Source organism: Hemitrygon akajei, chromosome 17, assembly GCF_048418815.1.
Source record: "Hemitrygon akajei chromosome 17, sHemAka1.3, whole genome shotgun sequence".
Classification (NCBI taxonomy): Eukaryota; Metazoa; Chordata; class Chondrichthyes; order Myliobatiformes; family Dasyatidae; genus Hemitrygon; species Hemitrygon akajei.
Window position 1 is genome coordinate 85520083 of NC_133140.1, and position 22496 is coordinate 85542578.

At 43.5% G+C, this 22496-nt stretch overlaps 1 protein-coding gene across 1 annotated transcript in view; it reads right to left on the reverse strand.

Moving 5' to 3' along the window:
- LOC140740870 (fatty acyl-CoA hydrolase precursor, medium chain-like) overlaps positions 1–22496 on the reverse strand; it is a 60345-nt gene that overhangs the window by 33404 nt on the left and 4445 nt on the right. The window contains exons 3-8 of the mRNA XM_073070451.1: positions 19416–19557; positions 13195–13328; positions 11615–11768; positions 9274–9378; positions 7198–7302; positions 601–735 (exon numbers count right to left, since the gene is read on the reverse strand). Of these exons, the coding sequence (XP_072926552.1) occupies positions 601–735; positions 7198–7302; positions 9274–9378; positions 11615–11768; positions 13195–13328; positions 19416–19557 (775 nt within the window). The remainder of the gene's footprint in view (positions 1–600; positions 736–7197; positions 7303–9273; positions 9379–11614; positions 11769–13194; positions 13329–19415; positions 19558–22496) is intronic.

Sequence of the window (22496 nt, forward strand, 5' to 3'; positions counted from 1 at the left end):
AAAGAGTGGTTTCATTTCTCACATACAGTACTGTGCAAAAGTCTGAGACACATATAAAGCTAGAGTACCTGAGACTTTCGAAGAGCACTGCAGCGATTTACTGTTTTGCAGGATACTGTTGCAAAAAAACTGAACAAATTTCATGAATATGTGAGTGATGATAGACATGATTTTCATATTGGGTCTCTAATATGGACTGAGAGCGGGAAGGGGTCAGGGAGAGGGGAATTATGGTCAGGAAAAGGAGAAGGGAGAGGTGAGGGAACAGGAAGGACCAGAGCAACATGGGGGGGGGGGGGTGTAAAAATAACTGAAAGTTAGATGAGTCAATGTTCATGCCATCGGGCTGGGGGCTACCCAGGTGGAATACGAGGTGTTGCTCCTCCAAACTGAGTTCGGCCTCATTGTGACAGTAGAGGTCAGACTGCATCTGGACTTAAACTGATCTGGAGATACAAAATGCTGTAGGTGCTGAAACGTAGAGCAAAAAAAATGCTGGAAGAACTCAGTGGGTCAAGCAGCATCTGTGGAGACAGAGGGATGGTCAACGTTTCGGGTGGCAATCCTACAACAAGGTTAAATTGATAAATTTGATCTTACCCTTGACATTAACCAACCACATTCGTGATTAGTGATTCCCAACAAGTAGGGGACCACAGTTATTTCTTTGGCTTCAAAGAGCTGCTCAGCATTTTTCGTTAGGAAGATCCCATCTGCCACTATAGGTCCAAACATCTGTTTGGAAAAATAAAGCAGAAAAGTTTAACTGGGGCAATCAGTGTCAAAAACAGTGTGAAACAGTTCAAACATGAGATGGAGTTACACACTTCCCTGAATATGAAGCTTCCTTTGGTCAAGAAAGCACAATAGCATGCTGAGGAGATTGAGACATAGAAGGTGCCTTCCCCCCACCCCCAACACCATTTGAACCATTTTTCACAGGGGCAGCATCGAGACTGTCCTGACCAGCTGCACCGCCGTCTGGTTTGGGAATTGCTAGGCATCTGAACACAAGTCCCTACAAAGGGTTGAAGGGACTACTGAGAGGATCATAGATTGAGCTCCTCAGCGATACACTGTGGATTAGGCCCTACAGACCTTTGAACCTTGCCGCCCGGCAACCCTCGACAAACCAGAGCTAAATCATGGGACAACTTCATATAGATTATTTACCTCCATCATGGCCAAACAATTAGAAGAGTTTCTACCCATACTGATACATAACGATCAGCCAGGTTTTATACAACGCCAAACACAAGACAATATACAAAGGATACTTCACATTATGGATCATATACAAAAAATAAAATTGAAGCAATAGTGTTAAGTATGGACACTGAAAAGGCATTTGATTTAGACAATAGACAATAGGTGCAGAAGTAGACCATTCGGCCCTTCGAGCCTGCACCGCCATTTTGAGATCATGGCTGATCATCTACTATCAATACCCGGTTCCTGCCTTGTCCCCATATCCCTTGATTCCCCTATCCATAAGATACCTATCTAGCTCCTTCTTGAAAGCGTCCAGAGAATTGGCCTCCACTGCCTTCTGAGGCAGTGCATTCCAGACCCCCACAACTCTCTGGGAGAAGAAGTTTTTCCTTAACTCTGTCCTAAATGACCTACCCCTTATTCTCAAACCATGCCCTCTGGTACTGGACTCTCCCAGCATCTGGAACATATTTCCTGCCTCTATCTTGTCCAATCCCTTAATAATCTTATATGTTGCAATCAGATCCCCTCTCAATCTCCTTAATTCCAGCGTGTACAAGCCCAGTCTCTCTAACCTCTCTGCGTAAGACAGTCCTGACTTCCCAGGAATTAACTTTGTGAATCTACGCTGCACTTCCTCTACAGCCAGGATGTCCTTCCTTAACCCTGGAGACCAAAACTGTACACAATACTCCAGGTGTGGTCTCAATTGGTTAATTGGAATTTTCTTTACAGAGTTTTACATAGATTTGGTTTCCATGACACAATTATTAAAACTATACAGGCACTATATGACAACCCTACTGCTAGGATTAAAATCAATGGATATTTATCAAACAGTTTTACCCTAGAAAGGGGCACGAGACACGGTTGTGTATGGTCGCCGCTACTCTTCGCATTATATCTGGAACTATTAGCTCAATACATCAGAAAAAATGAAGATATCAGGGGAATTACTATTAAAGGGACAGAGCATAAATTGGCTGTTACGCAGATGACATTTTGATCTATCTGGGGCAACCAACATACTCTTTACCTAAATTGATGCAACTCTTTAAACAATATGATCAATTATCAGGATACAAGATCAACATAGATTAAACCCAATTACTTTCATATTACTATAGCCCACCAAGAGAAATAGAAAGTAGATATCCCTGGGCATGGCACACAGAGTCTTTCAAATATTTGGGCATCATTATGCCAAAAGATTTGGCAAAATTATCAGAATGCAATTATCAGCCTATATATTAAAAAATCAAGAAAGATATAACAAGATGGAACCTTTTTTCAGTCTCAGTTCAAGGATTGAATCTATTAAAATGAATATACTGCCCAGACTATTATATCTCTTTCAGACCCTACCAATAGAGATTAATCAAAATCAATTCAATGAATGGAACAAAATGTTATCAAGATATACTTGGCAAGGTAAAAGGCCTAGAGTTCATCTCAAACTTTGTAGTTAGCCAAGGAAAAGGAGATTATAATTTTGCAGCACAGTTGAAAGCTGTGATATGTTGGTGCAACCCATTATATGATGCTCAAAGGAACAACATTGAGGAGGGGATACTTCCCATCCCCATTCAGGCAATTTTGGCTGACAACAACCGACAAAGGTACATAAATACTATTGATAGCCATTGGGTGAAATGGATTCTTAAAATATGGAAAACTATTATAAAAGAATATATACTAGAAGGAGATACTGCTATTCTTAAATGGTGTGCATATGACTCGGAATTTACGTCGAATAAACTGGATGCTAGATTTAAGGACTGGACAGCTAAAGGAATAACAGTTCTTTGCAATATAATGAAAGAAGGAACACTGTTCAGTTTTGAAATGCTTAAAGAAGCAACACTTAATAGAAAAACAATACTTTTATCGGTATTTACAGATGTGACAATATGTTAATAAGATGGTTAAAAATGTAACCAAGGCAAGAACATGTTTGATAGAGCTATTTAGGAAAGCATATAATTCAGATAACGGAAGTAGAATTATTTCAAGTGTGTATAAGGGTTTGTCAAATCTTAAAACACATTCGACTTCATACATTAAAACAAAATGGGAGAAGGAAGGAAGGATAATTATAATCTGAGGAAGAATGGACAATAATATGGAGATATCAATGGAAGTGTACCAGTTCACAGAAATGGAGGGAGTTTGGATGGAAAAACTTGATAATATGTTTTATTACACCCTCCCAGAAATCCCATTATGATAGTAACCTCCGTTTGCTGGAGAAATTGTGGAAATCAAAATACAAACCATTATCATATTTTCTGGGAATGCGCCGTTATCAAAGACTATTGGAGTGGGATACACAATGCCCTATAAGACATCTTTAAATGTGAAATACTCTTAGAAAGTAAGACCATATATTTTGGGAATATACCTCAAGAATTGTTGAAAAGAGATAAATATTTAATGAATATACTGCTGGTGGCTGGTAAAATACAGGAGAGCCCAACTTTAAATACATGGATGGAAATTACAATGGACATTTACAAAATGGAGAAGATAACAGCATCTGTTATTCATAAGTTGGAACAATTTGATTCATACTGGGGGAAAATGGTTTAACTACATAACACCTCATTGGCCTGATTTTATCCCCACAAATCAATGAATATGTTGTGAAAAAAAGACCACTCCCTACTTGTACATAGTTTTCTCCTTTCTTGTTCTTTCTTTCCTCTCATTTCTATACCTCAGATAAATATTATGTGGAGATTTGTGGCATACATGACTATATGATATACATGTACAGTATCTGAAATACAGAGTCGACTGTACTTCCTTAGAAGGTTGGCGTCATTCAATGTCTGTAGTGAGATGCTGAAGATGTTCTATAGGTCAGTTGTGGAGAGCGCCCTCTTCTTTGTGGTGGCGTGTTGGGGAGGAAGCATTAAGAAGAGGGACGCCTCACGTCTTAATAAGCTGGTAAGGAAGGCGGGCTCTGTCGTGGGCAAAGTACTGGAGAGTTTAACATCGGTAGCTGAGCGAAGGGCGCTGAGTAGGCTACGGTCAATTATGGAAAACTCTGAACATCCTCTACATAGCACCATCCAGAGACAGAGAAGCAGTTTCAGCGACAGGTTACTATCGATGCAATGCTCCTCAGACAGGATGAAGAGGTCAATACTCCCCAATGCCATTAGGCTTTACAATTCAACCGCCAGGACTTAAGAACTTTTTAAAAGCTATTATTAATGCTTTTTGAGATAGTGATTTTGATGCATATCATATTTTTTACTGAGTTAAGTATTGTATGTTATTAGTTTTGCTACAACAAGTGTATGGGACATTGGAAAAAAAGTTGAATTTCCCCATGGGGATGAATAAAGTATCTATCTATCTATCTTATGGAAATGTTTGTTTGATAATGAACTTCAATAAAAAATAAATTGCAAAAAAAAATCATGGAACAACTTACAATGACCAGTTAACCTACCTAGTATGTCTTTGGACTGGGGTGGGGGGGGGAGAGAACCGGAGGACCCAGAGCAAAATCATTTCTCCCTCGGGGAGGACTTACAGAACTCCTTGCAGAATGGCACCAGAATTGAACGCTGAACCCCAGAACACCTCAAGGTGTAATAACATCACACTAACAGCTACGCTACATCGATGTCTCATTTCTACCCATCAGAGATATTCATCAGGAGCACTACGTACACAGGGCTCTGAACATTCTGAATGATCCCTCCCATCCTATGAGGATGTGGTAGCCGGTGCTATCATGTTTGCTGTTGTGTGCTGGGGCAGCAGGCTGAGGGTAGCAGACACCAACAGAATCAACAAACTCATCTGGAAGGCCAGTGATGTTGTGGGGGTGGAACTGGACTCTCTCTGACAGTGGTGTCTGAAAAGAGGATGCTGTCCAAGCTGCATGCCATCTTGGACAATGACTCCCATCCATTCCATAATGTACTGGTTACGCACAGGAGTACATTCAGCCAGAGACTCGTTCCACCGAGATGTAACACTCAGCGTCATAGGAAGTCATTCCTGCCTGCGGCCATCAAACTTTACAACTCCTCCCTCGGAGTGTCGGACACCCTGAACCAATAGGCTGGTCCTGGACTTATTTCCACTTGGAATAATTTACTTATTACTATTTAATTATTTATGGTTTTATATTGCTATATTTCTGCACTATTCTTGGTTGGTGCGATTGTAATGAAACCCAATTTCCCTCGGGATCAATAAAGCATGTCTGTCTGTCTGTCTGTCATCCATCCAGCAGTCTCTTTGCCCCCCTACCATCAGGCAGGAGGTACAGTAGCATTAGGACAAGACCGTTTGGATGGGAAACAGCTTCTTCCCCCAGGCCGTGAGACACCTCAACTCACTACCACCACTCAGGCCTCATCACAGTCGTGTTAAACTGTTTGCATTTTAAACTTGTGTCTTACACCATCTTATTATTTGTTAATATATTTGTGGTAATAATATTTTGTGTTATGTGTGAATTATAGAGAGAGGTAGTTGCACCCAAGGTGCAGGAAACTGGGTGACAGCCAGTAAGGGGAAAGGGGTTAAAGACCAGTACAGCGCACCCCTGTGGCCATCCCCTCAATTACACATATATCACTATGGAAACTGTTGGCGGGCGGGGCTGACCTAACAGAAGAAAGTCAGTGGTTGGGTCTCTGGCTCTGAGTCTGCCTCTGTGACTCAGAAGGGAAGGGGGGAGAGAGGCATGCTGTGGTGATAAGGGATTCATTAGTTAGGGAAACAGGAGGTTCTGTGGATGAGAACAAGAGTCCTGAATGATATGTTGCCTACAGGGTGCCAGGATCCCCGATATCTCAGATCGAGACTTCAGCATTCTTAACTGGAAGGACGAGAGGCCAGAAGTCGTGGTCCATGTAGATACCAGTGACGTGGGTAGGACGAGTGACGAGGTTCTGCAAAGTGAGTTTAGGGAGTTAGGTGCAAGTTAAAGGGAGAGGCCTCCAGGGTTGTGATCTCAGGATTGCTACCCGTACCACAGGCCAGGGAGGCCAGAATTAGGAACATTACATTGTTTAATACATGGCTAAGGAGTTGGTGTAGGGGGGGCATAAGATTTTTGGATCATTGTGCTCTCTTGTAGGGAAGGTGGAACCTGTACAGAACGGATGGCTTGCACCTGAACTGGAGGGGGATTAATATCCTAGTGGGAAGGTTTGTTAAAGCTGCATGGTGGGGTTTAAATGAGAGTTGCAGGGGGATGGGAGCCAGAGTGCCAGGACAGTTAGTGGAGAGGTTGTGAAGGCAGATGTTGGTAAGAGTTTAGACAAAGTCAGGGATCAAAAGGTTGAGCATGGTGTGACTAGCGTCCTGGGCTGCGTATATTTCAATGCAAGAAGTATCGCAGAAAAGGTATTTTAGGATAGTGCTAAAGATGAGGTAGCTGGTTAACGAACAGAGGCAATGTGTAGTGAGGAGAAGCTGTAGACAGTCAGAGTGAGTTACAATGTAAAAGGACAATATTGTAAAGAGTGAATACAGGACTGAAGGTGTTATATTTAAATGCTCGCAGTATACAGAATAAGGTAGATGAACTTGTAGGTATGATATCCTGGGCATCACTGAATCATGGCTGGAAGACGATTACAGCTGGGAGCTTAATGTTCAAGGATACACATTGTATTAAAAGAACAGGCAGAGAGGGTGGCATTGCTTTGTTGGTAAAAAAAAAACAAATCATTAGAAAGAGGTGACATAGGGTCAGAAGGTGTTGAAACTTTGTGGATAGAGCTAAGGAAATGTAAAGGTGAAAAGACCCTGGTGGGAGTTGTATACAGACTCCCAAACAGTCATAATGATATGGTGTCCAAATTACAACAGGATATAGATACAGACCTGGACAACCCATCTCAGAGATAATGCTCTGAAGACCGAGAACATGTGAGGCTGGTGACGTTACAGTAGATACACAAATGAAAACATTCACAAAGCAAAGAGGCTAAGAGAGTGCCTTTCACATACCGCGCTCCTGGTGAGGTTAAGTATTTCTACTTCAGACTTGTTCCTGAGGCAAGTCACAACCTCCAGTGAGGTGCTCAGGTCACAGCTCAGCATGCCTGCGATCTCCTGCAGAGAGATTGACAGTTAGTCAGTTTGATAAAGGACAGAAACTTATCTATCAATAGGTTTGAAAGAGTACAGAGAAAATTTATAACGATGTTGCCAGGACTTGAGGACTTGAGTTAAGTGTGAAATGTGAAACGTTTAGGAGGAATATGAGATGGAAACTTCTTCACTTAGAGGTTGGTGATAATCCAGAAGGAGCTGTGAATGTGGGGTCAATTTCAACATTTAAGAGAAATTTGGATAGGTACACAGATGGAAGGGTACAGAGGGTTATGGTCCGGGTGCAGGTCAATGGGACTGGGCAGAGTAATAGTTTGGCACAGTGAGGGTAAGAATAGGATGATTTGGCAGATGAGAGCGTGGCTGAGCTATTGGTGCAGGGGGCAAGGTTGCAGATTTCTGGAACATTGGGATGTCTTGAGGAAGGTGAGACCTGCCACAAGAAGATGGGGTACACCTGAACCCAGTGCCCTTGCATGCAGGTTTGCTACAGCAGTTGGGGAGGGTTTAAACTAAATTGGCAGTGAGATGGGAACCAGAATGATAGGGCTGACAATGGGGCCTGCATCTAGGTGCGATCTGTAGCGAGACTGTCAGGAAGCACAGGCAGATGATAGGGCAAAGTTGTAGTCAGTGGGATGTTAAAGTTTACCGGGGGCAAAATCACAAAGGGTGGAGGTAGAATGTGGAATAAGGTAGATGATCTTGTTGCGCAGTTAGCAGGTTACCTACTGCTGTTGTAGTAGGGATGAGATTGTGGGCAATTCTGAGTCACGGCTGTAAGACGACTATATTTGGAAGCTTAACATTCAACATGTACATCTTATCAAAAGGACAGGCAGATAGGCAGGTTGTGTGGCACTATCGGTAAAAAATCAAATCAAATCCTTGAAAGGGGTGATATAGGATCAGAAGATATAGAATCCTTATTTAAGAAACTGCAAGGGTAAAAAGACCCTGATGGGAGGTATGCACAGGCCTCCGAATGGTAGCCAGGTTGTGGGCTACAAATTACAATGGGAGATAGAAAAGGCATGTCAAAGGGGCAATGCTGCAATAACTACGGGGGATTTCAATATGCAGGTAGATTAGGAAAATCCAGCTGGTGCTGGATTCCAAGAGAGGGAATTTGTAGAATGTCTGTGAAATTGCTTTTCAGAGTAGCTTGTGGTTGAGCTCACGAGGGGAATGGCAATTCTGGATTGGGTTTTATGTAAAGACCCAGAATTGATTAGGGAGCTTAAGGTAAAGGAACCCTTTGGAGTCAGAGATCAAAGTATGATAGAATTTATCCTTCAGTTTGAGAAGCAGATAAATTGTATGTATCAATGAGGGCATATAATAGAGCAAAAATTAGTGCGAAGTTGGGGGATGGGGAAGCTTTTAAAAACCAATAGAAGGCAACTAAAAAAGCTAGTAGCGGAAAAAGATGAAATATGAAGGTAAGCTGGCCAATAATATAAAAAAGATACCGATTTTCTTTCCCAGATACTTAAAAGGGAGATGAGAGTGGATTTAAGACTGATGCAAAATGACGCTGGAGAGGTGGAAATGGGGGAGAAAGAAATGGTAATAAATATTAATAAATAAAAGAACTTAATAAATATTTTGTGACAGTCTCTGTGGAAGACACTAGCAAAATGCCAGAAATGTGAGAGTGTCCACCATCTACATCGGGTTTGTTTGATCTCTGGTTTCTGATTCTGCAAGTTCTTCTGGATTTCAGTTTCTTTCAGAGTACAAACAAACATCAGATACTCTGCAAACGTTAAGAGGTAGAATGAATACAGACAAAAAGAATAAAGAAGCCAAAATGGTGCCTCTGAAAAATGTATCATTTTTATAATAAGACAAGGAAAATCTTTGGATGGGTAGAGGAGACCGCATTGGGAGCACCGGATGTGTGTGTATTTTACTGAATGTACCTGTGAGAAATAAATCTGAACCTGACCTCTGAAAGAAGTTACTTACCTGAACTGTCGCATTTGGATCAGTGTTAAAAAGTACTTTGTAGAGAGCAGTGCCACTCTCGGATATCGCCTTGTGGAACAGACCTTTCGCCAAGGGGGAAGCAAGCTGTGGAAGCAACAGATGTAATCAGTTCAGGTGGTTCTTTGGCAGCCAGAGCGGTGGGTGGGGCAGTGGTAGTGGGGATAAGTTCACTCCCTACTAAATGCTCCCAATGGCGTCTGCCTCATATAGCCTCTGACAATTAAGTCCAGCTCCTGGCTGAATTACCAAGCCCAGCTGAACTGTTTCTATAGACAGGAGAAGTGGCAAAGGCAGGTTACTGGCGTCTTAACGCAAGTTGCTTCAGGGAGATGGGGCTTGTCAGCCATGATTGGCAGCTTATCAAGGAGAAGGACAACTGAACTCAAACCACTACAGCCTTGCAACTATATCAACTCATGGGGAAGGCTTCAGGAGCAAACCCCGAAAATAAAACCTGGAGCTGGAGAGCCTAAGGCAGTCATACATCGCGTTCAACACCGACTAGCGACTCCTGTGACACTGCTGGTGCTAAACAGAGATTTCTCTGCCATTCATTGGCTGCATGGAGAAGGGCAGCCCTCTTGCTCTCCATGTTGTACTGCCCTGGCTTGTGTACTGGCCTGCATAAGGCTGCTAGGATGCGGCATCCATTGTTGAACCCAACCAGAGAGCCTCGAGCAGCTCAGACTGCACCGAAAGTGTCCCCTCCCAGCCTGGGGGAACAATCGCAGCAGGATTCACAACACCGCAGTGGTGATGGGATTCAGGTCGGCTGCTGTCAGCGGAATTTCTAACCATATGGAATTAGAATCCGGTGTTTTAATCATTCTCTTATATGACATGACATTTTAAACACAAGAGATTCTGCAGATGCTGGAAATCCAAAGCAACACACACAAAAATGCTGGAGGAACTCAGCAGGTCAGGCAGCATCCAAATCAACATTCAGACTATTTCTTTTACAGCTGTGTCGATCAACAATTGCTCTACACAGCCTGAAAACTATGTGGCACGTGAATAAAACATTTTTAAAAGAAAATTCCAGCTACGCAGCACTAAGAGCTATGTACTTGGGAGCATTTCAGTTACTGTCCAGCTGCGCACCCGAGAAGGAATAATGATGTAGGGAGGGGAATAAACAGTTGATGTTTCAGGTCGAGATCCTCCATCAGGATGGGGAGGAGGGGAGAAAGGTGGAGGGAAGGGGGTCATCGGTGGATCCTGTTGTGGAGGGAGATAGGCAGCTGAGAACATAGAACAGTACAGCACTGTAACACACACAAAGATGCTGGAGGAACTCAGCATGTGAGGCAGCATCTATGGAGGGAATAAACAGTCATCACTTTGGGCTGAATCTGAATGGGAATTTGACCTTCATCAGGATCCACATGAAGTTTGTTGCTTTGCAGCGGCAGTACAGTGAGGCGTAAAATTATTATAAATTACAAAATAAATATTGCTAAAACAAAGGAGTAATGGGGTCATGTGCAATGGTTCATTTAGAAATCTGACAGCAGAGGGGAAGAATCTGTTCCTTGAACTTTGGGCGTGGGTCGTCAGGCTTGTGTACCTCTTCTCTGATGGTAGTAATGAGAAGAGGGCACGTCCTGGATGGCAAGGGTCCTCAGTCAATGATACTGGTGAAATATTGGTTCTTACTGTAGGATGAATCACACAGTGAGTGGCTGGTGTGAGGTGAGACATCAGGCCAGAAACTGGGTCCCAGCCCTCAGACCAGCAGAGGCTGACTTGGGATGTAGAGCTGTCAGGCTGCATCACTGTTCCACTCACGTTAAGTTGGTTTACTGTTGTACTAAGGATACACTGGAGCAGGATTTCCCAGTGGCTGTAATGGGATATATGTGATAGATAATGGAATCTTAATCGGAATCGACTAAAATTGTCTTGATTCTGGAGAGGTGTCAGAGGACTGGAAAACTGCAAACTCATTGCTTCTACTAAAGGAAGGAGGGAAGACAAGAAGAAGAACTGCATTATTAAGGAGTTAAGAGCAGGACTTTTAGGAAACAAAACACCAGAGATGGTATTTTCACCGATTACCTTCCGGTTTGTACTGCTTTCTCTCACCAACTTTCTTGTTCTGGCATCTTCCTCCTTCCTCTGCAGTCCGGACTGAAATGTCAACTGCTTATTCCCCTCCATAGATGCTGTCTGACCTGTGAAGTCCTTCAGCATTTTGTGTGTGTTATTCAGGAGTGAAGAGAGAGTTCAGTGAGAAAGATTCCAGTGAACTCCCTTGGCCTGGGCCAGTCAGGGGAAATGTCAACTAACTCAAAAAAATGGAAGGCAAATAGCTTACGAGCAATGATACAGAAATTCCTCCAGCAGACTCCCCGAATATGGTGACCGAGTTGGGATCTCCTCCGAAGCTCTTGATGTTTTCTTGGACCCACTTCAGCGCTTCAATCTGATCCACCATTCCCAGGTTTGCTGGCATATGCTCGTCCGCTGAGCTGAAGGAACAACTTGCCGTGTCAGTAAGTGTATGGTCAGGCACTTTGGTCGAAGAAAAATAGGGTAGAATATTTTCTAAATGGAGAGAAAATTCAAAATCTGAGGCGCAAAGGGGCTTGGGAGTCCCTGTGCAGGACTCCCTAAAGGTTCATTTGCAGGTTGAATCTGTGGTGAGGAAGGCAAATGCAATATTGGCATTCATTTCAAGAGGACGAGAAGTTAGAAGTAAGGATGTAATGTTGTAACTTTATAAAGCACTGGTGAGGCCTCACTTGGAGTATTGTGAGCAGTTTTGGGCCCCTCATCTTAGAAGGGATGTGCTGAACTGGACAGGGTTCAAAGGAGGTTCATGAAAATGATTCCAACTTTGAACAGCTTGTAATATGAAGAACGTTTGATGGCTCTGGGCCTGTATTCACTAGAATTCAGAAGAATGGGGGTGATCTAATTGAAACCTATCAAATGGTGAAAGGCCTTAATAGAGTGGATGTGGAAAGGATGCTTCTGATGGTGGGAGAGTCTAGGACCAGAAGACATAGTCTCAGAACAGAGGGGTGGAATGAATTACTTGTTTAGCCGGGGAATGGTAAATTTGTGGAAGCATTGTCACAGGGAGCTGTGTGGAGTTGTTTGTATATTTAAGGCAGAGGTTGATAGATTCTTGATTGGTCAGGGCAGGAAGGGATATGTGGAGTAGGCAAGAGATTGAGCTGAGAGGGAAATGGATCAGCCATGATGAAATATCAGAGCAGACTCGATGGACCAAATGGCCCAATACTGCTCCTATATCTCATGGTCTCTTTAGTGTGCATCTGCCAGCTCCTGTCTGTTTCACTCTGTGTCTGACCCCGGGAGTGTGTGATGGGAGGATGTGGAGGGAGTTTCACTCTGTGTCTGACCCCGGGAGTGTGTAACGGGAGGATGTGGAGGGAGTTTCACTCTGTGTCTGACCCTGAGTGTGTGATGGGAGGATGTGGAGGGAGTTTCACTCTGTGTCTGACCCTGAGTGTGTGATGGGAGGATGTGGAGGAATTTCACTCTATGTCTGACCCTGAGTGTGTGATGGGAGGATGTGGAGGGAGTTTAACTCCGTGTCTGAACCCGGTAGTGTGTGATGGGAGGATGTGGAGGGAGTTTCGCTCTGTGTCTGAACCCGGTAGTGTGTGACGGGAGGATGTGGAGGAATTTCACTCTGTGTCTGACCCTGAGTGTGTGATGGGAGGATGTGGAGGGAGTTTCACTCTGTGTCTGAACCCGGGAGTGTGTGACGGGAGGATGTGGAGGGAGTTTCACTCTGTGTCTGAACCCGGTAGTGTGTGACGGGAGGATGTGGAGGGAAATGAACCCTGTTCCATTACTTGGGGATTAAGCAGTGCAAGGGGGAGTTGATGAAGAAAGGCTTGTAGAGGAGGAGAGGCCATTCACCTGAGGAATCCAAGAACTCCCAGCCGATACTGGATCGCCACGACCACCACGTCCTCGTAAGCTGCAAGTGAAGATCCATCGAAGAATAATGCACTCCCCACCACAAAGCCCCCGCCATGAATCCAGACCATAACCTAGGACAAAGCAGCCTGTGGTTAGAACCTGGGCCTCCACTAACTGGCTGCAGGAGCAGCTGAGAGCCAGCAGAGAGACAAGGCTCATTTGGTTCAAATGGCTTTGTTTCTGCACAGTGATCCTTCGCAGGTATCTTGGTTTAAGGTGAGAGAGGAAAGATCTAGAGGTGGTTCCAAGGTCCCACACTGCCAGGTTTGGAAAAAATTATAACCTACAGCAATCGTGAAGCAGTTTGGATTACTTTATTCAACTTATCTCTGAACTAGTTCTACAAACTCTACAACCCTTTCTCAGTATTATTCATTTTTATTTTTTTTACAATTTGTATTATTTTGAACATTGGTTGTTTGTCAGCCTTTATGTATAATTTTTCATAAACTACTGTATTTCTTTTTTCAGTAAATGTCTGTAGGAAAATGAATCTCAAGGTATGGTCACTGACATTTACTTTGAGAATGAATTGACGTTGAACTTCAAGGGGCAAGTTTTTCCACACAAAGACTGTTAAGAATATACACTCAGTGGCCACTTTATTCGATACCTCCTGTACCTGATAAAGTGGCCGCTAAGTGTATGTTCATGGTCTTCTGCTGCTGTAGCCCATCTACTTGGCCTCCACTGCAGTCTGTGGCAGAGAATTCCACAGATTCTCCACCCTCTGACTTAAAAAATCCTCCTTACCTCTGTTCTAAAAGGTCACCCCTCAATTTTGAGGCTGTGCCCTCTAGTTCTAGATATACCCACCACAGGAAACATCCTCTTGATATCCACCATATCTAGTTCTTTCAAAATTCGGAAGGGTTCAATGAGATTTCCCCGCATTATTCTAAATTCCAGTGAGTCCAAGCCCAAATCTGCCAAGAACTCCACATTTGTAAACTGCTTAATTCCCAGAATCATCCTTGTGAACTTCCTCCGGACTCGCTCCAATGACAACACATCCTTTCTGAGATATGGGGCCCAAAATTGTTGACAATACTCCAAGTGTGGCCTGGCTAGTGTCATATAAAGGCTCAGCATTATCTCCTTGCTTTTATATTCCATTCCTCTTGAAATAAATACCAACATTGCATTTGCCTTCTTTACCACAGACTCAACCTGTAAATTAACTTTCTGGGAGTCTTGCACAAGGACTCCCAAGTCCCTTTGCACCTCTGATGTTTGAACCTCCTCCCCGTTTAGAAAATAGTCTGTACGATTTTTCCTTTTACTAAAATGTATTATCATTCATTTCCCAATATTGTGTTCCATCTGCCACTTTATTGCTTATTCTTCCAATTGTCTAAGTCCTGCTGCAATCACATTTCTTCCTCAGCACTACAAAGGAGATGACTTTATAGGCGGGTGTCAGAGGAGCGGGCGATGGAGTAGAGGGAGACAGAGTAGGAATGCTTTGGCTCAATGGGGCTTCAGCGATAACGGGTCAAGTTGAGGTAGGCTGCCTGTGTAGAATACAGACAGGAATACAGGCCGGTGTTCTGTGCTCGGTGTCAAATGTGGGAAGTCCTGGAGACTCCCAGCCTCCGGGATGGCCACATCTGCACTAGGTACGTTGAGATGCAGCTCCTTAGAGACCGCGTTAGGGAACTGGAGATGCAGCTCGATGACCTTTGTCTGGTCAGGGAAAGTGAGGAGGTGATAGAGAGGACCTATAGGCAAGTAGTCACACCGGGGCCTCAGGGGACAGATAAGTTGGTAACAGTCAGGAGAGGGAAGGGGAAGAGTCAGATGCTAGAAAGTACCCCTGTGGCTGTCCCCCTTAACAAGTACTCCTGTTTGAGTACGTTGGGGGGGGGGGGCCTACCTAGGAGAAGCAACAGAGTTTGTTGCACAGAGTCTGGCCCTGTGGCTCAGAAGGGTAGGGAAAAGAAGAGGATGGCTGCAGTGGTAGTCAGGGAGTCAGACAGTTGATTCTGACAGGAAAGAAGCACGGATAGTAGTTTGCCTCCCAGGTGCCAGGGTCCAGGATGTTTCTGATCACGTCCACGATATCCTAAAGTGGGAAGGAGAACAGCCAGAGGCTGTGGTACATATTGGTACCAACGACATAGGTAGGAAAAGGGAAGAGGTCCTGAAAACAGGCTACAGGGAGTTACAAGTGAAGTTGAGAAGCAGGACTTCAAAGGTAGTGATCTCGGGATTACTGCCTGTGCCACGTGACAGTGAGAATAGGAATAGAATGAGGTGGATGATAAATGCGTGGCTGAGGGATTGGAGCAGGGGCATGGATTTCTGGATCATTGGGACCCCTTTTGGGGCAGGAGTGACCTGTACAAAAAGGACGGGTTGCACTTGAATCCAAGAGGGACCAATATCCTGGCAGGGAAGTTTGTTACAGCTATTGGGGAGACCAGAATTGCTGGGGGGTGGGAACTGAACTGAAGAGATGGAGGAAGAGGCAGTTGGCTCACAGATACAGAAAACTTGTAGACAGTGTGAGAGGGAAGATAGGCAGGTGATAGAGAAGGGATGCACTCAGACCAATGGTTTGAGATGTATCTATTTTAATGCAAGGAGTATTATGAACAAAGAGGATGAGCTTAGAGCGTGGATCAGTACTTGCAGCTATGATGATGTGGCCATTACAGAGATTTGGATGGCTCAGGGGCAGGAATGGTTACTTAAAGTGCCAGGCTATAGATGTTTCAAAAAGGACAGGAAGGGAGGCGAAATAGGTGGGGGCATGGCACTGTTGATCAGAGATAGTTTCATGGCTGCAGAAAAGGAGGAAAACATGGAGGGATTGTCTACAGAGTCTCTGTGGATGGAATTTAGGAACAGGAAGGACTCTATTGGGTGTTTTTGTTTATAGACCACCCAATAGCAACAGGGACATCGAGGAGCAGATAGGGGGACAGATTCTGGAAAGGTGTAATAATAACAGGATTGTTGTGGTGGGATATTTTAATTTCCCAAATATTGATTGGCATGTCACTAGAGAGAGGGGTTTAGATGGCATGAAGTTTATTAGGTGTGTTCAGGAAGGTTTCTTGACACAGTATGTAGATTAGCTTACAAGAGGAGAGGCTGTACTTGATCTGGTATTGGGAAATGAACCTGGTCATGTGTCAGATCTCTCAGTGGGAGAGCATTTTGGAGATAGTGATCACAATTCTATCTCCTTTACCATAGCATTGGAAAGGGATAGGAACAGACAAGTTTGGAAAGCGTTGATTAGAGTAAGGGGAAATATGAGGTTCTCAGGCAGTTAATTGGAGGCATAAATTGGGAACAGATATTCCCAATGTGTGGCAGAAATGTGGCAAATGTTCAGGGGTTATTTGCATGGAGTTCTGCATAGGTATGTTCCAATGAGACAGGGAAAGAATGGTAGGCTACAGGAACCGTGGTATACACAGGCTATTGTAAATCTCCTCAAAAAGAAAGGAAAAGCTTACGAAAGGTTCAAAAAACTAGGTAATGCTAGAGATCCTGAAGATTATAAGGCTAGCAGGAAGGAGCTTAAGATTGAAATTAGGAAGAACCAGAAGGGACCATGAGAAGGCCTTGGCAAGAAGGAGTAAGGAAAATCCCAAGACATTCTACAAGTATGTGAAGAGCAAGAGGATATGACATGAGAGGAGGAGATAGCAGAAGTATTTAATGAATTCTTTGCTTCAGTATTCTCTCCAGAAAAGAATCTTGGCAACTGTAGGGATGATTTGCAGTGGATTGAATAGGAAGGGAGGAAGGGAGGAAGGGAGGAAGGGAGGAAGGGAGGAAGGGAGGAAGGGAGGAAGGGAGGAAGGGAGGAAGGGAGGAAGGGAGGAAGGGAGGAAGGGAGGAAGGGAGGAAAAAAGAAAAAAGAAAAAAGAAAAAAGAAAAAAAGAAAAAAGAAAAAAGAAAAAAGAAAAAAGAAAAAAAAACTGGAGCTTTTGGAAAGCATCAAGTTGGATAAGTCAGCGGGACCAGATGAGATGTACCCCAGGCTTCTTTGGGAGGTGAAGGAGGAGATTGCTGATCCTCTGGCGATGAGCTTTTCATCACCAATGGGGATGGGAGAGGTTCCGGAGGATTGGAGGATTGCAGGTATTATTCCCTTATTCAAGAAAGGGAGAAGAGATAGCCCAGGAAATTATAGACCAGTGAGTGTTACTCCAGTGGTTGGAAACTTGATGGAAAAGATCCTGAGAAGTGGGATTTATGAACTTTTAGAGAGATATAATATGATTAGAAATAGTCAGCATGGATTGAATTTTTTGAGGATGTGACTAAACACATTGATGAAGGAAGAGCAGTAGATGTAGTGTATATAGATTTCAGTAAGGTATTTGATAATGTACCCCATGCAAGGCTTGTTGAGAAAGTAAGGAGGCATGGGATCCAAGGGGATATTGCTTGATGGATCCAGAATTGATTTGTTCACAGAAGGCAAAGAGTGGTTGTAGACGGGTCATATTCTGCTCGGAGATCGGTGACCAGTGGTGTGCCTCAGGGATATGTTCTGGAACCCCTACTCTTCATGATTTTTATAAATGACCTGGATGAGGAAGTGGAGGGATGGGTTAGTAAATTTGCTGATGACACAAAGGTTGGGGGTGTTGTGGAGTGTGGAGGGCTGTCAGACGTTACAGTGGGACATTGATAGGATGCAAAACTGGACTGAAAAATGGCAGATGGAGTTCAGCCCAGATAAATGTGAGGTGGTTCATTTTGGTAGGTCAAATATGATGATAGAATATAGTATTAATGGTAAGACTCTTGGCAGTGTGGAGGATCAGAGGGATCTTGGGGTCCAAGTCCATAGAACACTCAAAGCTGATATGCAGGTTGACTCTGTAGTTAAGAAGGCATACAGTGCATTGGCCTTTATCAATCATGGGATTGAGTTTAAGAGCTGAGAGGTAATGTTGCAGCTATACAGGACCCTGGTCAGACACCTCTTGGAGTACTGTGCTCAATTCTGGTCACCTCACTACAGGAAGGATGTGGAAAGTATAGAAAGGGTGCAGAGGAGATTTACAAGGATGTTGCCTGGATTGGGGAGCATGCCTTATAAGAATAGGTTGAGTGAACTCGGCCTTTTCTCCTTGGAGTGGCAGAGGATGATAGATGACCTGATAGAGGTGTCTCAGACGATGAGAGGCATTGATCATGTGGATGGTCAGAGGCTTTTTCCCAGGGTTGAAATTGCTGGCATGAGAGGGCACAGTTTTAAGGTGCTTGAAAATAGGTACAGAGGAGATGTCAGAGGTAACCTTTTTTATGCAGAGAGTGGTGAGTGCGTGGAATGGGCTGCTGGCAGCAGTGGTGGAGGCGAATACAATAGGGTCTTTTAAGAGACTCCTGGATAGATACATGGAGCTTAAAAAAATAGAGGGCTATGGGTAACCTTCGGTAATTTCGAAAGTAAATACATGTTTGGCACAGCATTGTGGGCCAAAGGGCCTGTATTGTGCTGTAGGCTTTCTCCTATCTATCTATCTATTTATTTATTTATCAATCTTTTTTTATTGATTTCCAAATAAAGAATATACAAATAGGAAGAGGAGTTTAACAAGTAGATAATATAAAAGACATATAAACAGCAATAGTAAAAACAGAAAGTATATAATATCAAAATCAAATAAGTAAAATATTATGCTGTTATATATACAATGGTAAAAAAAACTACTCCTCATAGTAATCATTAAAAACAGATTGGAAATTTTATTGATAAGAAAAAAAACCACTAACTAAACTGAAAGAAAAAAAGAGAAAGAGAAAAAAAAAGGAAAGAAAAAGAAAGATTGGGCAGTCCAATTGAGGATAAAATTAGAAAAAAAAAAGAGGGAAAAAAAACACATTTTTTTGAACCATGTTGTCTGAACTTAAACACGTATCACTGAAAATAAATGAAATGTGCTTTAAACTAGTTTGTTAGCTGTAAGTAGGGTGAGGGGACAGCTGAATTGACAGCTGAAGTCAGTGTGGTGAATAAACAGGAAGTGGACTAGTCTTTGTAGATTGGATAGTCACAGTATAACCTCCCATTAGTGAGGATACCCATTGCTATTTATATCCGATAAAACATAAAATCTTAGTTTGAGTTTAGAGATTCACAGTCAGTGGACCCAACAGCATCACAAACCCCAGACAGTACTCACGGAAAGCTTTGTCTTGGTGTCTCTGGGCCGGACAGGTGTGTGCACATTCAGGTACAGGCAATCCTCACTGTACGTTGCTGGTCCTGAATTAATAATCAGGAGTTCTGACAGAAGCTCCATCAAAGTTGAATTCTGAGGACATCTGAGACATGAGAGAGAGAGAGAAGTGGATTGAGTACGAGTGGAGGTCTGTAACCCTGACCACAGGAGAATAACCCAGTTCAGCCTGCCAAACAACCAGGAGCTGCCAATCTGTGGCCATCATGTTAACATTGGCTGGCCATTACAATGAATCCTTCATATCACTGCTTTCTACCCAGTCCCCCTCCTCCCTCACCACTTTCCCCCAGAAAGCGTCCCATCCAGATGCTTCACGGCTTGGTTATGGCAGCTGCTCTGCCTGAGACCGCAAGGAGCTGCAGAGTTGTGGGCACACTTAGTACATCAAAGAAACCGGCCTCGCCTCCATGGATACGGTAACAGGCCGTGATCTCATCTCTGTTGTCAGGAGGAGGTACAGAGCCTGAGGACCGGGAAATTATTCCCTACCCCGCCAGGCTCCCGAACTGGTGTGGATAACTTCACTCACCTCAACTCTGATCTGACTCCACAAACTATGGACTCACTTTCAACAACTCGTGTTCTCTGTAATATTTATGTACTTATTTATTATTATTTTTAGTTTCATTTTGTAGTTGCACAGTTTGCCTTCTTCTGAATATCAGTTGTTTGTCAGTTTTTGTAGATTTCCGCTGATTCGTTTCTATTTTCTACTGCGGATGCCCACAAGAGAGTGAATCTCAGGGTTCTATATGGTGACATAGATGTACGTTGATAATAAATTTACTCTCAACTTTGCTGGAGCTTGCTATGCACAAATTGGCACTGGGTACCCCCAGCTTGTTCCCCATTGATTCCCATATTCTGGAATCTCAGTAGGTGTGTCGCTACCCCTCTTCACATCCTTTGCATGACCCCTGTGACCCTCACCAATATTTATTGAAGCATCCTATCCAGACGCGTCTCAGCTTCACATGGCAATGGCAGAGAGTTGTGGACCCAGCTGTGCACCTCACAGGAACCGGCCTGCCCTCCATGGACACTGTCTACACTTCCCACTGCCTTGGTAAAGAAGCCAAAATAATTAACGACCCCTCCCACCCTGGATATTCTCTCCTCTCCCTTCAGGCAGAAGATACAAAAGTCCGTAAGCACGTACCACCAGGCTCAAGGACAGCTTCTATCCTGCTGTGAAAATGAACTTGATCTCCAATCTACCTTGTTTTAGTGGGAAGGTTTAACACCAGCTGCCGGTCCAAAGCCACTGCCGCCATGTTAGTTCTTGAGTGGCCTGTTTAAAGAACACTTCTGGCACCGCTTCCTGTGTCCAAGTACCGCTGTAGTATAAATATAGCACATGAGAGCACTTGCTCTTGTTTCGGGGGCTCACCACGGACTGGGGTTGTGACCAGTGACACGGAAAGATCAGAAATGTGCTGCAGAGAAAGGGCCCATGTGCACACTTAGATAAGCATCTATGTAACTTAATTTTCAGTGAATCTTTTATTGTTTGTTTTTATTTTCTTAATAAATACAGTGGATTCCAATTAATTGGGACACATCAGGACGTTCTGACCCAACTAAGCGGCTGACCCAATTAGCCGAAATTTCTTTAAAACAGTTAAAACACAAAGACAAACTCCTATTTAACTGAGTAACAAGTGAGAAATCAGAATACTACCTATACTACTACAGTACTATAAACCTGTGTATTAGTTCCTAATAGTTATCCACGGAGGAATTCATCCAGTGTACTCTGCCGTGTTCTTTTGATTGACAGTAAGTGAACAAAATCAGCACAAATACCTCGTACAGATATGGACGGCCTTCATCGCCTTTCTGAATAAAGTCAAATAACAAAAAAAGTCAAAAATCGCTGCTTTTTGAATCAGCATCCGTCAGCCCAGCGAGCACAAAGAGAGGTTGAATTAACCAATTTGAGAATCGAATCCCAAGTCTCATCAGATAAGGAGATATTTAAATCATGCTCCCAAGCCATTCTAATTTTATCCGCAGGGACACGCCGTAAGGATGACTGTGATTTTATTAACAAAAACTTTACTCGGTTTTGAGTTAAAATGATCAGCACTTTTACGTATCATACGGCTGTGGTTTACCGTTTAGTATCTTTTCAATTCTGTTGGAGCCATTTGTAAGCTGTTTGCCACAGACTAGGCACATTGGAATCGGGCAGCTTGGATCACGTAAACTGCATTGATCAGTAGCTGTCATTGTGAAGAGGGACTTCACCGTTGTTGCACCAGCTAATGACCCAGAAGATTGTACCATTAGACATTGGACCGTTAGACATGTCTGTAGAATGCAGGGGTTAATATAATATTTTAAAAGCGGCATTATAAATAACTAAAGGACAAAACCACAAAAGTACGAAAACTTCACAATGCAATTCACTTCAAACCTACACAAACCACCCTTTGCAATGTTTACAACAACAGCAAAGTGGCAGGTCCTGAGCTGAGTCACGGCACGTAAAATTTCCTTTTACCTCCAACTTCATACTACACCGGTAAACTTTCTTCGTTCCCATAAGTTAGAGGGCGAGCGCTAGTATTGCGTGATGCACGAAGTTCAAAAAAATGTTTCTTTTTAAAAAAAAAAATCATGATCTCTCGCGGAACCTCGAGCGACCTCTCATGGAAGCCTGGAGTTCCGCGGAACCCTATGGGTCAAATGTTACAGGGAGAAGGCAATAAATCTGTCATGATGGAATGGCAGACCAGGCACAATAGACCGACTGGCCGAACCCACCTCCTGTGGTCTTTTTGTGCGCACTGTTAGAACAGTACAACACAGCACAGGCCCTTCAGCCCATGATAGTGTGCTGATCTTTTAACCTATTCCAAGATCAATCAAACACTAACCCCCACCCCACCACATGCCCACGAGTTTTCTTTTATTTATGCGCCTATTTAGGAGATTCTTAAATGTCTTCACCAGCACCCTTGGCAGAATGTACCATGTAAGAAACCTACCTCTGACGTCCCGCGACACTTTCCTCCA